This window comes from Ahaetulla prasina, chromosome 1 (assembly GCF_028640845.1).
Source record: "Ahaetulla prasina isolate Xishuangbanna chromosome 1, ASM2864084v1, whole genome shotgun sequence".
NCBI classification, from domain to species: Eukaryota; Metazoa; Chordata; class Lepidosauria; order Squamata; family Colubridae; genus Ahaetulla; species Ahaetulla prasina.
In genome coordinates this window covers 9321702-9338499 of record NC_080539.1, presented here as the reverse complement: position 1 = coordinate 9338499, position 16798 = coordinate 9321702, and the positions used below count along the sequence as shown (strand labels likewise).

Here is a 16798-nt window from a genome sequence, read left to right as displayed (position 1 = left end):
AATCATTAATTATTCTAATTAGAATTATTTTATTTAGAATTAGAATTTTATTTTATTTAGAATCTACAGTAATTCTGACTCCAGATTGCAAATCTGTTTCACTGCTTAGCCCTTGGCTAAAGAGCAGAGCTTAAGTTCATTAAATAAGCCAAAAATAAGTTTTGCAAGCATCTTGAGCACAACCTGATTAGGGCAGCTGCCCAAATTTAGTTAGTTCTCATCCCTCCCATTCATACTGACTACGGATTCAGTTCCAAGCTTTTTCATGGAGGTGTCATCGTTTTTTAAAGCTCAAAATACTTGAAAAAGAGAGTTTTCCTTATCCCAGAGTCCACCCCTGCCTTGAAACGGGAGCTTAAAACGTGTAGCCTGCTTATAAAGCCAATAATGTTGAGGACTACCGGTATTGCAGTGGCCCGTAACATTTTGGGCACCAGGGACTGGTTCCATGGAGGAAGGGTTTTCCATGGACCGGAGGGAGGGCATGGTTTTGCCTGCGGACTGCATCTGGGGGATGGAGCTTCACTTGATTGTGCGGACCAGTTGCTGGCATGCCACAGACCGGTGCCGGTTCAGAGAGCGGGGGGGCTGGGGACCTCTGCTGCAATGTTTTTATACTTATAAGACATTTACCTTCACGGGCTCTTGCGTTACAAGTGGCTGATTATCAATTGCTCCGGGCCGCTGTGGATTCAGCAATTGCAGTAAGATATTCCCATTAGAGGCAAGGAGGCACTGATTGTTGTTGTCCGAAGAATTAAGTTGTCGAGCAAAGGACATCTCAGCATTGGGAGTGGTTGCATAAAGAAAATCTGGAAGGGAAATGAGGACGAAGCCAAAATAAGCACGAAGGATGCAAAGTTACGGAGGAATATCAGTAAGGAGCAAACCAGTGGCCCTGAAGGTACGGCTGAATTAGAACTCCCCTCAAATCTCACCCTCTGTACGCTGACTTGAAAATGGTATGAATTGTTTAGACCAGTGGTAGTCAACCTGGTCCCTACCGCCCACTAGTGGGCATTCCAGCTTTCATGGTGGGCGGTAGGGGTTTTGCTCGATACTGAAGCACTTTCCTTTTTTTTTAATTTAATTGACTTTTAAAAACTTTTCAAAGCATTATTTAAAAACATTTTCATTAGGTTTTCATAAAATTCCCCGTGACAATTTAAATTTCTGAAAATATACTATTTGCATCGCCCGCACATAAGTTTAGTTCACGTTACATAAGTGAAACTAAATGGCGCTATAGTGCGACCGCAAACAAAAGAGCTTTGTCCCAGAATAGCTCGCACATCTCCCCCCACACCACCCAGCTGTAACAGACAAGCAGAGCTGGTAGCCGCCCCCCCCAACCCAATCCACGATGCGTGAGAGGCATGCGCAGACAACGATACACGGCACATTACTGTGGAACCGGTGGGCGGTTAGAAAATTTAGCTACTAACAGAGATACAAAAGTGGGCGGTAGGTATAAAAAGGTTGACTACCCCTGGTTTAGAATAACAGAGTTGGAGGTCTTCTAGTCCAGGGGTCTCCAACCTTGGCAACGTTAAGCCTGGCGGACTTTAACTCCCAGAATTCCCCAGCCAGCAAAGCAAAGCTAGCTGGGGAATTGTGGGAGTTGAAGTCTGTCAGGCTTAACGTTGCCAAGGTTGGAGACCCCTGTTCTAGTCCATCCCGTTGCTTACCATTTCAGACAAATGGGTATCCAATCACTTCTTAAAAACTTCCAGTGTTGGAGCATTCACAACTTCTGGAGGCAAGTTGTTCACTAATTTATTAGCTCAATAACATCTGGAAAGCTGCTTTTTATGATCCATCAGCCTTTTATAACAGGATCTTAGCACCTCCTTTGTTTCCTCAGGAGGCTTTGCAGGTAATCCTTGACTTACAACAGTTCGTTTAGTGACCATTCAAACTTGCAAAGGCACTGAAAAAAAGTGACTTATGACTGTTTTTCACACTTACAACTGTTGCAGGCATCCCCTATGGGCACATGATCAAAATTCAGACACTTGGAACTGATTCATATTCGTATTTATGACAGTTGCAGTGTCCCGGGGTCATGTGATTGGCTTCTGCGGCCTCCTGATGCTGAATTCTAATCCCACTTTAGGTCAATTTTTCTGACCTTCTGACAAGCAAAGTCAATTGTGAAACTAGATTCACTTAACAACCGTGTCACTAACTTAACAACTGCAGTGATTCACTTAACAGCTGTGGCAAGAACTGTCATAAAATGGGGCAAAATTCACTTAACAAATGTTTCACTTAGCCACAGAACTTTTGGGCTCAATTGTGGTCGTTAAGTCGAGGATTACCAGTTCTCTACTCCTATTGCTTCCCTTGTCCACATAATGCTTCTGTTTGAAAATGTGAATCTAATCTGTCCTAAATTTAGCTAAACCTCTTACCTGCTTTCGACCATTCTCACACATTTAATAATAATAATAACAGAGTTGGAAGGGACCTTGGAGGTCTTCTAATCCAACCCCCTGCCCAGGAAGGAAACCTTACACTACTTCAGACAAATGGTTATCCAACATCTTCTTAAAAACTTCCAGTGTTGGAGCATTCACAACTTCTGGAGGCAAGTTGTTCACTAATTTATTAGCTCAATAACATCTGGAAAGCTGCTTTTTATGATCCATCAGCCTTTTATAACAGGATCTTAGCACCTCCTTTGTTTCCTCAGGAGGCTTTGCAGGTAATCCTTGACTTACAACAGTTCGTTTAGTGACCATTCAAACTTGCAAAGGCACTGAAAAAAAGTGACTTATGACTGTTTTTCACACTTACAACTGTTGCAGGCATCCCCTATGGGCACATGATCAAAATTCAGACACTTGGAACTGATTCATATTCGTATTTATGACAGTTGCAGTGTCCCGGGGTCATGTGATTGGCTTCTGCGGCCTCCTGATGCTGAATTCTAATCCCACTTTAGGTCAATTTTTCTGACCTTCTGACAAGCAAAGTCAATTGTGAAACTAGATTCACTTAACAACCGTGTCACTAACTTAACAACTGCAGTGATTCACTTAACAGCTGTGGCAAGAACTGTCATAAAATGGGGCAAAATTCACTTAACAAATGTTTCACTTAGCCACAGAACTTTTGGGCTCAATTGTGGTCGTTAAGTCGAGGATTACCAGTTCTCTACTCCTATTGCTTCCCTTGTCCACATAATGCTTCTGTTTGAAAATGTGAATCTAATCTGTCCTAAATTTAGCTAAACCTCTTACCTGCTTTCGACCATTCTCACACATTTAATAATAATAATAACAGAGTTGGAAGGGACCTTGGAGGTCTTCTAATCCAACCCCCTGCCCAGGAAGGAAACCCTACACTACTTCAGACAAATGGTTATCCAACATCTTCTTCAAAACTTCCAGTGTTGGAGCATTCACAACTTCTGCAGGCAAGTCGTTCCACTTATTGATTGTTCTAACTGTCAGGAAATTTCTCCTTAGTTCTAAGTTGCTTCTCTCCTTGATTAGTTTCCACCCATTGCTTCTTGTTCTACCCTCAGGTGCTTTGGAGAATACCTTGACTCCCTCTTCTTTGTGACAGCTCCTGAGATATTGGAACACTGCTATCATGTCTCCCCTAGTCCTTCTTTTCATTAAACTAGACCAGTGGTAGTCAACCTGGTCCCTACTGCCCACTGGTGGGCATTCCAGCTTTCATGGTGGGCGGTAGGGGTTTTGTCCGATACTGAAGCACTTTCCTTTTTTTTAATTTAATTGACTTTTTAAAAAAAATTCATAGCATTATTTAAAAACATTTTCATTAGGTTTTCATAAAATTCCCCGTGACAATTTAAATTTCTGAAAATTTTGCATCGCCCGCACATAAGTTTAGTTCACGTTACGTAAATGAAACTAAATGGTGCTATAGTGCGACCGCAAACAAAAGAGCCTCATCCCAGAATAGCTCGCGCATCTCCCCCCCGAACCGGTGGGCGGTTAGAAAATTTTATTACTAACAGAGATACAAAAGTGGGCGGTAGGTATAAAAAGATTGACTACCCCATGAACTAGACATACCGAGTTCCTGCAACCGTTCTTCATATTTAGTCTCCCTTCAAAGCTCTTTAGAAATAAAACAAGCGTGTCAGGCTGTGGTTGCTTTTGGGGATTAACACTTACTGCTGTTAGTTGTCTCCGATGCTTCTGACGCGCTGGAAATACTATCTGAAAACTTTTCTTCTGCGCCACTGGTGTTATTTGAAGCACCCATTCGGTCATCTCCCTGCTCGGACGTAGGGGTCCCAGGACTCAGGAGAGAAGTCTTACCTCCATTTGAGACAGGCAAAGGCTCCAGCATAACAGGGGGAGCATCCTAAATCGAAAAAGAAAAGTCAGTCAGAACTTTTTTTTAATTTTTTAATGGAGATTCTCAACCATCCAGGTCATGGTTGTCCCAAAGGTGCTTTTTCAGGAGGCAACTGGACTGTCTGGTTTTTCTTTGAAGACGTTTCGCTTCTCATCCAAGAAGCTTCTTTGGCTCTGACTGGATGGGAAGGAAGGAAGGAAGGAAGGAAGGAAGGAAGGAAGGAAGGAAGGAAGGAAGGAAGGAAGGAAGGAAGGAAAGTAGGTAGGTAGGTCTATGGAGATTCCCAGTCATCCAGTCATGGCTGTCCCAAAGGTGCTTTTTCAGGAGGCAACTGGACTGTCTGGTTTTCTTTGAAGACATTTTGCTTCTCATCCAAGAAGCTTCTTCGGCTCTGACTGGATGATGGGGAATGGAAGGATTTATACTCCTTGCAGACAGCTGGTCATTTGCATCCTTTTAGAGAGTCTTTGAGGCCACTTGGAGGTTTATCTTTGTCCTCAGGGTTACCTGAGTGGCACAAAAGGGTGTGGAGCCTTCTTGGAACTTCAGTGTTGTGGACTGAAGATAGATGATAGTGTATCCGTCCCCCACTGTTGAGAGAGGGCTGCTCAATTTTGTCATAGATGGCCTCTTTGACCCATCTTCTAAACCAGATTCTGAGGACACAGATAAACCTCCAAGTGGCCTCAATGACTCTCTAAAAAGTATGCAAATGACCAACCGTCTGCAAGGACTATAAATCCTTCCCTTCCCCACCATCTAGTCAAGAGCTGAAGAAGCTTCTTGGATGAGAAGCGAAACGTCTTCAGAGAAAAACCAAGAAAGTCCAGTTGCCTCTTGAAAAAAGCACTTTTGGGTCAGAGCTCAACTGTAGGGCTCAGAAAGGCCCAAGTACTTTCAGTGGTTATTTTCTTGGCCTGGTACCTCAGTAACTGTTGGTGATTTGTTCCTGGGAAAGACACAGCGAATACTAAAACTGACGTGTAGCAAGGAAACCACGTGAGCCTCAATTTTGGCTGGAAGAAATAGTGAGCCACGAGGCAGCTGATATCAGCAAGTTCTTCCTTGCGCATCAACTACCAGGAGAAAGACGAGTGCCGGGACAAGATTTCTGCTTCAAAACACGTCAAATACTGAACTGAAAGAGTTCAGTTCCATCCTGGTTTACAAATGTAAGCTTGCCAAAAAGACCTTCAGTTTTCATTGGTTGAGGGGGACAAGAGGAGAGAGAGAGAGACTCGGGTGTCCCACAGGGTTTTTTTTTTTTTTCAAAAAGGCAACTGGATTTTCTTGATTTTTTTTTCCTTTGAAAATGTTTCAGTTATCACCAAAGAAACTTCTTCTTCAGCACTGAAGGAGGTTCTTGGATGAGAAGCCAACATGGTCGGCTGGGAGATTCTGGGAGTTGGAAGTCCACCCATCTTCAAGATACCAAAATTGGGGAAACACTGTTGTCAGGCATGGAAGCCATCTTGGGGCATTGGATTTAGTGCTAATGGGAAACCGGGAGGGGGGATTGTATGGAGCTGGGGGAAATATGTAGTTAAAATAACATTCCTTTCTCTGAGAATCAAGGCCACTCTGCCCTGCACCTGGAGAGGTACGACCGGGAGGCATCTCCAGTTGGGACGGTGCATTGGTTGGACAATGAGGTGGACATGTGGGTGCTGGGGAAGGGACTTGGACTTTCTTTTGGTTGGGAAAACCAGAAGCTTTCAGATTTGGGTTTTCCCAGATGTGCCAATAAGACATCTCTAATAAAATGGAACTTTGAGGAAACTCATGCCTCAGAGTTTTCTCTCGTTCGGGGTGTTACTTGGAACCCTGACACACTGTCCTGAGCGGTGTAATGGAATTTCAACTGCCATCTGATTCTGGTGCACAGCCACTGGCATGCTATTTATTCATCCGTTTCTTGATTCAGCCACTCTCCTCTTTCAGGTCCAGTATGCGACTTACATATTTGACGTATTCTTTCCACTGCTGCCACCACTGCATTGCGATGAGAAACCAGTTGTGTCCTTGTTGCAGGCCATGTCTACTTTCACGTTCTAGCCAGCCTCTGCGCCAAGAAAACCAAGGAAGAGATCAATGGTGCAATACTTAATGACACTTGTGCTTCAAATCTACACGAGTGTTTCTCGACCTTGACAACATTAAGATGGGTGGACTTCAACTCCCAGAATTTAGCCAGCTTGGGGCAATTCATTCCTAGCTGGCTGGGGAATTCTGAGAATTGAAGTCCACCTGTCTTAATATTGCCAAGGTTAAGAAACAGTCTAAGGCAGGGGTCCCCAACCTTGGCAACTTTAAGCCTGGTGGACTTCAACTCCCAGAATTCCCCAGACAGCTTTGCTGACTGGGGTATTCTGGGAGTTGAAATCCTCCTGGCTTAAAGTTGTCAAGATTGGAGACCCCTGATCTAAGGGACAGGGTGATGCAGCGGCTTAATGATGCGGTCAGGCCTGGAAGCCATCTTTTTCATTAGACCCTCAGACCTGCCATGTGGGAAGCTGGGAGGGGGGATTGTATGGAGCAAGGGTGATATATCATCGTAACAACATTCCTTTCTCAGAAACTCAAGGACAACTTGCTCTGCACCTGGAAGGCTGGTACTGGGAGGCATCTCCAGTTGGGATGGTGCTTTGATTGGCTCATGTGATGGACTTTTGGGTGATGGGCAGGGAAGTGAACTTTTCTTTAGGTGGGGAAAACCTGGAAACTTTCAGATTCGGGTTTTCCCAGATGTGCCAATATGACATCTCTAATAAAATGTAACTTTGAGGAAACTCAAGCCTTGGAGGTTTATTTCGTTGGGGGTGTTACTTGGAACTGCTGGAACTGCCATCCAGAAACGGTCTGCATTACAACGGTTCGAGCTCAGCTCCACAAGATGGGGTGAGCTCCTGCCATTTGCTCCCCAGCCCCTGCCAACCTAGCAGTTCGAAAGCATGCAATACTGCAAATAGATAAATTGGTAGCAATAGCAACAGCACTTAGACTTATATACCACTTCACAGTACTTTACAGCCCTCTCTAAGTGATTTACAGAGTCAGCATATTGCCCCCAACAATCTGGGTCCTCATTTTACCGACCTCGGAAGGATGGAAGGCTGAGTCAACCTTCAGCCTAGTGAGATTTGAACTGCCAAATTGCAGGGAGTTGGCTGGCAGCAGAAGTAGCCTGCAGTACTGCACTCTAACCACTGTGCCACCAAGGCTTTGCCACTGCGCCACCAAGGGTACCACTTCAGTAGGAAAAACCTAGCCACATTCGTGTGTGCGGAGAGCAGATCTGGCCGACTGTGAGGCAATGTGACGCAAGGCGGGGTGAGACTGTTAAGAGGAGCCTGGAAGAACCAGCAACTCGAGGACTGCTACTCCCCTTGTGTAAGTAAGTTCTCCCCCTGCGGTGCACCAATGATAGGCACGCAAGGGCTGAACACAATGAACCAAAAATATAGGATGTCAGGATTGCATTGTGTCTAGTATTTGTAGTTTTTGCTAACGTATGCCATGCACTAAATAAATAATTTGAGAAACACTTCTTCTAGATTGCCTTATTAAATGTTATCTGGAGCAGGGGTCTCCAACCTTGGCAACTTTAAGACTTGTGGACTTCAACTCCCAGAGTTGAAGTCCAACTCCCAACTGTGGGAGTTGAAGTCCACAAGTCTTAAAGTTGCCAAGGTTGGAGACCCCTGATCTGGAGGAAGCCTAGTTTAGGAAACATTTTTGGGTGTTTGTAATTTGCAAGCCAATGAAGCTGTCAAATAAAAACGTCTGGAAAAGCAACCATGTTAGTGTCGTCAACATCAATGCCTTTCTTACAAATGTATTACTTTCGCATTGCAATTATTTCACATTGAATTGAATACTTTATCGGCCAAATGTGATTATTTTTATTTTTTAATTTATTTTATTTATTTATTTTGTCGAGTACGTATTTGATAATCTATATAATAAGTATAAGCATGACTTGAATACATAAAATGAATACAATTAAAGAGAACATTAGGACAGCGAGGGGAGGCACGCTGGTGCTCTTATGCACGCTCCTTATTATTAGACAGTCAAGGAATTTGTCTCTGGTGCTGCAGTTCTCAGTGGATATGCAAAGCAACAGAATAATGATCAAACATCATTGTAATAATGCCAATAAGAGGAAGGTAATAAAGATGCTATTAAAAAGGATAAATAATAATCCTATAGCCCTATTACATGGGTAAATACAGTGGTACCTTGGTGCTCATCGTTAATTGGTTCTGGGAGGGGCAATGAGCACCAAAAACGATGAGTACTAAACCATTTTTTTCTCATAAGGAACAATGTAGCAAGTTCTAGCTTTTATATTGAGTACCAAACAAATGATGAGTACCGGGGACAAAATTTTCGCCGCAAAATGCGTTGAGTGCCAAATTTGATGCGTTTCACAGCAGTTGAGCACCAAGATACCACTGTACACATAGACCAGTGATGGCGAATCTACAGCACGCATGCCAGAAGTGGCATGCAGAGCCATCTCTCTGGGCACACCAGCCGTTGCTCATTGCTCTTCCGAGTTCCGAATGCGTGCCAGAAATTGGAAAACCTGGTGACCGGGGCACGTGCATGCCAGAAATCGGAAGCTCCGTTTCCCGGCACGTGCATGTTTCAGCACTGACATAGACATTGGACATAATTCGCTGGGTTAAATTCCATTGCATCAAAACTAACAATATTATCAAGAATCACAGGACTGTAAGTATAGTTTGGGGAGAGAGGAGGGAACGTAAGCAGAAGACGAAATTCATTGGGCAAAGAAAGTGGTACTTATGTTGTTCATAGTGGCCATTTGCAAGACAGTGATTACAAAGGCATCCGGGCACTGACAAGATAATTAACATATACAGCCAGATAAAATCTTCCTCCAGATTCAGGAACTAGTAATCTGACTGAATTTCGTGACAATTGTGCTCTTTCAATTACAATAGGTTGGTGGCTGGAATGGAGACAAAGTGTTTTTTTTTTAATCACGTATTTGCCCATTAGCCCGGTAGTGTCGGAATGCCATTGTTAGATCCTTTAACAAGTAATTGTTGAACGTGTACCTTGACAATAGAATTAATTCTAGCTGCCCTTTGAGCATTTTATTTCAGTTCTGACCTCACTGTCCCCAATCCCCGTTTATCATTCTTTGTGTGTGTAAGAGAAAGGGGGCAGAGGGAGGGAGGGAGGAGAGAGAGAGAGAGAGAGAGAGAGAGAGAGAGAGAGAGAGAGAGAGAAAGATATATATGTAACCTTTCTGTGCATGTGTAGACGGTACAAACCATATTACTTCCTGGTTAAAACCTCACACCGCGATTGCTGCTGCTTCTCCAAACCACCAGCCAAGATCGCTACCGGATCGCACAATCTGGTCTGAACTGGGATCATTTCACCCCAGTATATCACAGAAGTGAGTACACCCCCTCACATTTTGTAAATATTTAAGTATATTTTTTCATGTGACAACACTGAAGAAATGACACTTGGCTACAATGTAAAGTAGTGAGTCTACTGCTTGTATAACCGTGTAAATGGGCTGTCCCCTCAAAATAACGCAACACACAGCCATTAATGTCTAAACTCCTGGCAACAAAAGTGAATACACCCCTTAAGTGATAACATCCAAATGGGGCCCAAAGTGTCAATATTTTGTGTGGCCACCATTATTTTCCAGCACTGCCTTAACCCTCTTGGGCAATTTTGATCACGTGACCATGAGGATGCTGTGACAGTCATAAGTGTGAAGACCGGTCATAAGTTACTTGTTCAGTGCTGCTGTTAACATCGAATGAAATGGGCCTCTGGTGGCTCAGCAGACTAGGTCTGTCTGTTATTAACACAGCTGCTTGAAATTGCTGTAAGTTCAAGTCCCACCAGGCCCAAGGTTGACTCAGCCTTCCATCCTTTACAAGGTAGGTTTGTTTGTTTTTGTTTTCATTGGGCTGTCTCCGAAGACTCAGGGCGGCTTAGATAAGGCAATAGTCTCATTCTATTTGTATATTTTACAAAGTCAACTTATTGCCCCCAACAATCTGGGTCCTCATTTTACCTACCTTATAAAGGATGGAAGGCTGAGTCAACCTTGGGCCGGGCTCGAACCTGCAGTAATTGCAGGCTACTGTGTTCTTAATAAGCCTTAATAACAGGCTTTACCAGCGTGAGCTAAACCGGCCCAGGTAAAATGAGGACCCAGATTGTTGGGGGCAATAAGTTGACTTTGTATATAATATACAAATGGATGAAGACTATTGCTTGACATAGTGTAAGCCGCCCTGAGTCTTCGGAGAAGGGCGGGATATAAATTCAAATAAATAAATAAATAAAAGAGAACAGTTACTAAATGAATGATTGTAAGTTGAGGACTTCCTGTAATCCGTAAACCAGGTTTTATAGTTTAATATTCTTAATATTCTGAGAAGCCACCCTCTACGGTTTTTCCAACAAACCAAGTGCTAAAGCAAACCATGGCATAGAATTCACAAAACGCAGCTCCTGCGTTTCAAGAAAACAGGATTCCTAGCTTGCTGCACGAATGGAAGAGCAGGACACCCTTTTTAAAAACCATATATCATCTAGTTCAGGGGTGTCAAAACTCAAGGCCTGCGGAGCTCCGTTTTCGCTGGCAGAGGGTTGCAGGAGGCCGTCTCAGCCCAAAACAGAGATCGGGAGCTCCTTTTCACTGGCAGAGCACTCAGGCCACCGCAGGCTCCCCTGACCCGAGTGACGCCAAGCTGGCCATGCCCACCCTGGCCACGCCCACCTCAGACCCCCAAGGTCATACACAACCCTGATGCGGCCCTCAATGAAATTGACACACCTGATCTAGCCGAACCCCTTTCTCTTGGTCCCAATCTGCAGAAAGCACATTAAGTCCTGATGCACCTTATTTCTTCCAAGCCCTTGATGGGTGGTAAGCGAAGACGTTACCTTGCTTAAGTCTTTTGCTCCACAAACGCACATCTTATTTTAAGCTAGGGAAAAAGTCTCTGGAATTCATTGAAAGGTGATGTCAGAAGATCAAACGTACCTAATGATTTGCCCTTCATCTCCTGGAGTGGCAGGTCTTAAACCTAAGACTATATGGCACACCTGTAAAAAAAGAGATGGGAGTGAAAAAGGGAGAAAATTTACTTGCGCCCAACAAAAGGACATAAAGTTCACAAATTATTCTCTTTGGTCAGTTAATGTTTGAACATCTACTTTCAGGTGACCCTGAGGAGACAGATAAACCTCCAGGTGAAGATATTTTGCTTCTCATCCAAGAAGCTTCTTCAGCTCTGACTGGATAGTGGGGAATGGAAGGATTTATATTCCTTGCAAGGCAGCTGGTCATTTGCATAAAGACCGGCTAAGAGGATGCAAATGACCAGCTGTCTGCAAGGATATAAATCCTTCCATTCTCCACCATCCAAGTCAGAGCTGAGGAAGCTTCTTGGATGAGAAGCGAAAAAGTCTTCAAAGAAAAACCAGAAAGTCCAGTTGCCTCTTGGGGAAAAAAAAAGCACCTGAATTTTGACCATGTGACCATGGGGATACTGCGACGGTCCTAAGTGTGAAAATCAGTCATAAGTCACTTTTTTCAGTGTCGTTGACGGTCCCTAAACAAACTATCGTTAAGTCGAGGACTATCTGTGGAAGTTGTCAGGGTTCTGACCGATGCCCTAATTAAATCATGAGCGTCGAGCCAAGCATTCTCACTTTCTCCAATGGAGCACTTTCACAGGCTGTAGAGAACATGCCCCTCCGGCTTTCAGGTTAATCTGGGATACAGCCTTGAGAAAGGTATGCGTGGAATGTGTTGTGGCTGCCATGCTGCCCTGTCAGTTTTCCCCCCTCCTGCCTATGGCAACTTGAGAGCAGGCCAGGAATACTTTGCAAGTTGACAGAAGACATTTTCCTATTCAAGATAAACAACAGCCCACTGGAAACACTTGTCCAGAACTGACTGAAGCTATCGCCGATAACTCAATTCATTGTGCCAAATCAGTGTTTCTGCTTTCAGGGTCGAATCGTCATTTCAGGGCAGGTTTTGTTTCCCATCCTTATCTGTATGCTAAATGTCTCTGTATTGCAGCCCTCTCTGGAAAAAGAGGCCCCGGCTGTAATACTGGATTTTATCTTTATTCCCCTGCCAACTGCACTGAGTACACTAAATGCATACACCGGCTGTGGTTTGCAAGAATTCTGGCATCTAAAGCTGCAGCTCAGCACATACAGGCGTAAACCTTGTTCTACGGGGCGGAATCAGTGGTGAATTTTTTTTTACTACCAGTTCTATGGGCGTGGCTTGGTGGGCGTGGTGCAGCATGGTGGGCGTGGCAGGGGAAGGATACTGCAAAATCTCCATTCCCTCCCCATTCCTGGAGGGAAGGATATTGCAAAATCTCCATTCCCACCCCACTCTAGGGGAAGGATACTGCAAAATCTCCGTTCCCTCCCACTACTGGGAGAAAAATACTGCAAAATCTCCATTCCCTCCCCACTCCTGGGGGAAGGATATTGCAAAATCCCCATTCCCTCCCCACTCCTGGGGGAAGGATATTGCAAAATCCCCATTCCTTCCCCACTCCTGTGGGAAACATATTGCAAAATCTCCATCCCCACCCCACTCGGGGGCCAGCCAGAGGTGGTATTTGCCGGTTCTCCAAACTACTCAAAATTTCCGCTACCGGTTCTCCAGAACCTGTCAGAACCTGCTGAATTTCACCTCTGGGCGGAATGTATCGCTTGCCAAATGGGCTGCCCAGCCCAGTTTGAAGAGCAGGTAAAGAGTTATGTCGCTGAACACCTCCGCATTCTTCTTCGTCTTGCAGAATATCTTTTTTCCCCCATTCAAAAGGAAACCATCGTTTTTGGTTTTTAAGGGCTTGCAAAACACCACAATGTGAGCATAACTATGCTGGGCATTATTATCATGATTTTGAACAGTCACTAAATGAATGTTTGTAAATCGAGAGTACTTGTATTTATTTCTCTCTCTCTCTCTCTCTCTCCCACTCCCTCTCTCCCCCCTACCTACCTATTTCAAAACAGCACACACACACACCCAAGACTTCTGCTTATTTTCCCCACAACAACAACCCTGTGAAGTGGGATGAGAGAGAATGACTGGCTGAAAGTTCCCAAGCTGCCTTTCACGCCTAAGTAGGACTAGAACTCACTGTCTACTTTTTTTCCAGACTCCCATCTTAACTACTTCACCAAATTGGCTGATACGAGTCAGGCAAGAGAGAAGCATCTTGGCAAAGCTGACCCTTCCAAAAACAACAACAGCAACAACCACAACAACCCAGACATGCAACGGACATAAGAGCTGATGCAGCCTTTGGCATCCCATGACTGCAAAGCAGGCAGGTAAGTCCAAGCAAGGCTTGCCTTCCACTGGAGGTTCGGGCTTGCAGGAAACGTTACCTGAAAAAGCAGGTTCAGAAATTCGTTGGCAAGGGCGCTCTTCACACTCCAGATCTGATAATCCTCAAGGGTGAGATGACCAAGCTGAAGGGAGGAGGAGGAAGGAAGGAAAATCGATGAGGGGGTTTCCCCCGAGGGTTTGCTCAATTGGGGTCTCTCTCTCTCTCTCTTCTCCCCCTTTCCCTCCCTCTTTCCCCCTCTTTCTCTCTCTTCCCCTTCTCTCCATCTCCCTCTTCCCCCTCTCCCTCTCTCTTCCCCTTTCTCTCTCTCTTTCCTCCTCTCCCTCTCTTCCCTTTCTCTCCCTCTCCCTCTCTTACCTCTTACTTCCTCCCTCCCTCCCTCCCTCTTCCCCCCTGCCTCTCTCTTTCCCTTCTCCATCTCCCTCTCTTCCCCTCTCCCTCTTCCCATCTCTTCCCCTCCCTCTCTTCCCCCTTTCTCTCCCTCTCTCTTTCCTCCCTCTTTCCGCCTCTCCCTCTCTTCCCCTCTCCACCTCCCTCTTCCCCCCTCCCTCCCTCTTCCCCCTTCTCTCGATCTCCCTATCTTATCCCCACTCCCTCTCCCTCTCTCTTCCCTCCCTTTCCTCTCTCCCTCTCTTCCCCTCTCCAACTCCCTCTTCCCCTCTCTCTCCCTTCTCTCCTTTCTTTTCCTCCTCTCTTCCCTTCTCTCCTCTCCTCTCTTATCTCCCCTCTCTCTTCCCACCTCTTCCCTCTCTCTTCCCTTCTCTCCTCTCTTATCCCCTTCCTCTCTCCCTCTTCCCTCTCTCCTCTTCCCTTCTCTCCATCTCCCTATCTTATCCCTCCCTCTCTTTCTCTCCCTCTTCCCATCTCTTCCCCCCTCCCTCTCTCTTCCCCCTCTCCCTTTCTCCCTCTTTGCTCCTCTCCCTCTTACCTCCTTCCTCCCTCTCTCTTCCCCTTTTCTCCATCTCCCTATCTTATCCGTCCTCTCTCCTCTTCCCATCTCTTCCCCGTCCCTCTCTCTTCCCCTTTCCTCCTCTCCCTCTTCCTCTCCAACTCCTCTTCCCTCCCTCTCTTCCCTTCTCTCCATCTGCCTATCTTATCCCTCCTCTCTCTCTCTTCCACCTTTCTCCCCTTTCTTTTCCCTCCCTCTTTCCTTCTCTCTCTCTTCCCCTTCTCTCCCTCGCCCTCTCTTATCTCCCCTCCCTCTCTCCCTCTTCCCACCTCTTCCCCTCTCTCTCTTCCCCTTTCCTCCCTCACTTATCCCTCCTCTCTCCTCTTCCCCTCTCCTCTCTCTTCCCTTCTCCATCTCTCTTATCCCTCCTCTTCTCCCCTCTCTTGGCCATTTCTCTTCCTCTCCTCTGTCTTTCCCCTCTCTCCCCTTCTCTCCATCTCCTCTCTTCCCCTCTCCTTCTTCCCACCTCTTCCTGTCTCCTCTCCCTCTTATCTCCTCCTCTCTCCCTCTTCCCACCTCTTCCCCTCTCTCTTCCCCTTTCCTCCCTCACTTATCCCCTCCTCTCTCCTCTTCCCCTCTCCTCTCTCTTCCCTTCTCCATCTCTCTCTCTTATCCCCTCCTCTTCTCCCCTCTCTTGGCCATTTCTCTTCCTCTCCTCTGTCTTTCCCCTCTCTTCCCTTCTCTCCATCTCCCTCTCTTCCCCCCCTCTCCTTCTTCCCACCTCTTCCCTGTCTCCTCTCCCTCTCTCTTTCCACCTCTCTCCCTCTGTTCTTCATCTCCCTCTCTTTCTCTCCTTCTCTCTCTTCCCTACCTCTCTCCCCCACTCCCTCTCTCATCCTCCCCCTCTCTCACACATACTATCTCGACCATGCAAACTGAAAGGGATATTTTAAGAAAAATAAAGAAAAGCTTTGACCAAAAATCAATCTGTTCTATCTGTAGATCTGAAGCTGGTTTTGATCAATTAATAGTCATGATTTCCCTGGAGAATCACAGATCTGCAACTACTCTCAATAATTTTGATTTTTCTCAGGGAAAGTATCCATCCAGTTTTTTTTCTAGCTGGAGGCCATGTCAGTTAACAGAGTTTTTTTTTTAAATAAAGTTTTTAATTTTTTCCTGAAGATAAAATATAAAATATAGATTAAAAACACACACCAAGATTTCAAAGAAGATACAAAAAGGAGAAGAAAAAAGGGTAGATCACAGATGTAAAATTAACAGTAAACACATAACTTCCAACCTGGTTGAATGCTGACACCTGTATCTCAAACAAATGTAATCGGTTTCCCCTCCTTGCACTGCAGGTCTACAAATAGTTATACATTTTCCTCCTGTGCTTGCTAAATTACTCGCATCACATTCCCTTAACAAATTGTCTGTCAATCAAGTTGACCCAGTGCCAGTGGAACAGGTTTTATGTAGATTGTTCATCACACTGGAGATAAGTTTCATTGAACTATGAACCTGAGTAGATTTTATGGATAATGATGAGTTTCAGGGGAAATATTCCTGCTGAAATTTTGGGGTAGTTTTCTAGAGGTACTTAATAGCCAGAACAAAGGTGACTATCATCTGGAATTGAAAAATTGTAGAATAAAAAAAAAGGGGGGGGGAGGAATGTTTTGACATTTTAATATTTTAAATAGCTCTTCATCTTCTTCTTCTTGTGCTATATCTGTCATCGGACGTTGGCGATCATGTTGGCGATCCTATTTTAATTAATAGCTGCACGAAAAAATGTTGCTGAGCTTTGTCCAAACCAGTCCTTTAGATTTTGAAGCCATAATGTTCTTCTTCTGCCTGGATCGCGTTTGCTTTCAATCTTAACTTGGAGGATTAAGTGAAGGATGACGCATTTTTCTGGGTCGCATCACATGTCCGAAATATTCTAACTTTTGCTTTTTTATGATTTTGATGATTTCCCTTGGCTACCCCAGGCGGCTTATCACCTCCTCATTTCTGATTTTGTCAGCTTTCCATCAGCAATAGCAGTAGGGCTTAAGATTTATGTACCACACTTCACAGTGCCTTCCAGCCCTCTTTAACTGGTTTACAGAGTCGGTGTTGTGACTCCGACCCCCGAGCCTGTCCTCATGGAGGAGGATGACTC

At 45.0% G+C, this 16798-nt stretch overlaps 1 protein-coding gene across 7 annotated transcripts in view; it reads right to left on the bottom strand.

The window, feature by feature from the left end:
- The window catches only part of USP32 (ubiquitin specific peptidase 32), a 249254-nt gene that overhangs the window by 64663 nt on the left and 167793 nt on the right, over positions 1-16798 (bottom strand). For all 7 annotated transcript variants that reach the window (XM_058164121.1, XM_058164122.1, XM_058164123.1 and 4 more), the window contains exons 10-14: positions 13777-13860; positions 11393-11454; positions 6298-6400; positions 4152-4344; positions 634-812 (exon numbers count right to left, since the gene is read on the bottom strand). In XM_058164121.1, coding sequence (XP_058020104.1) covers positions 634-812; positions 4152-4344; positions 6298-6400; positions 11393-11454; positions 13777-13860 — 621 coding nt within the window. The remainder of the gene's footprint in view (positions 1-633; positions 813-4151; positions 4345-6297; positions 6401-11392; positions 11455-13776; positions 13861-16798) is intronic.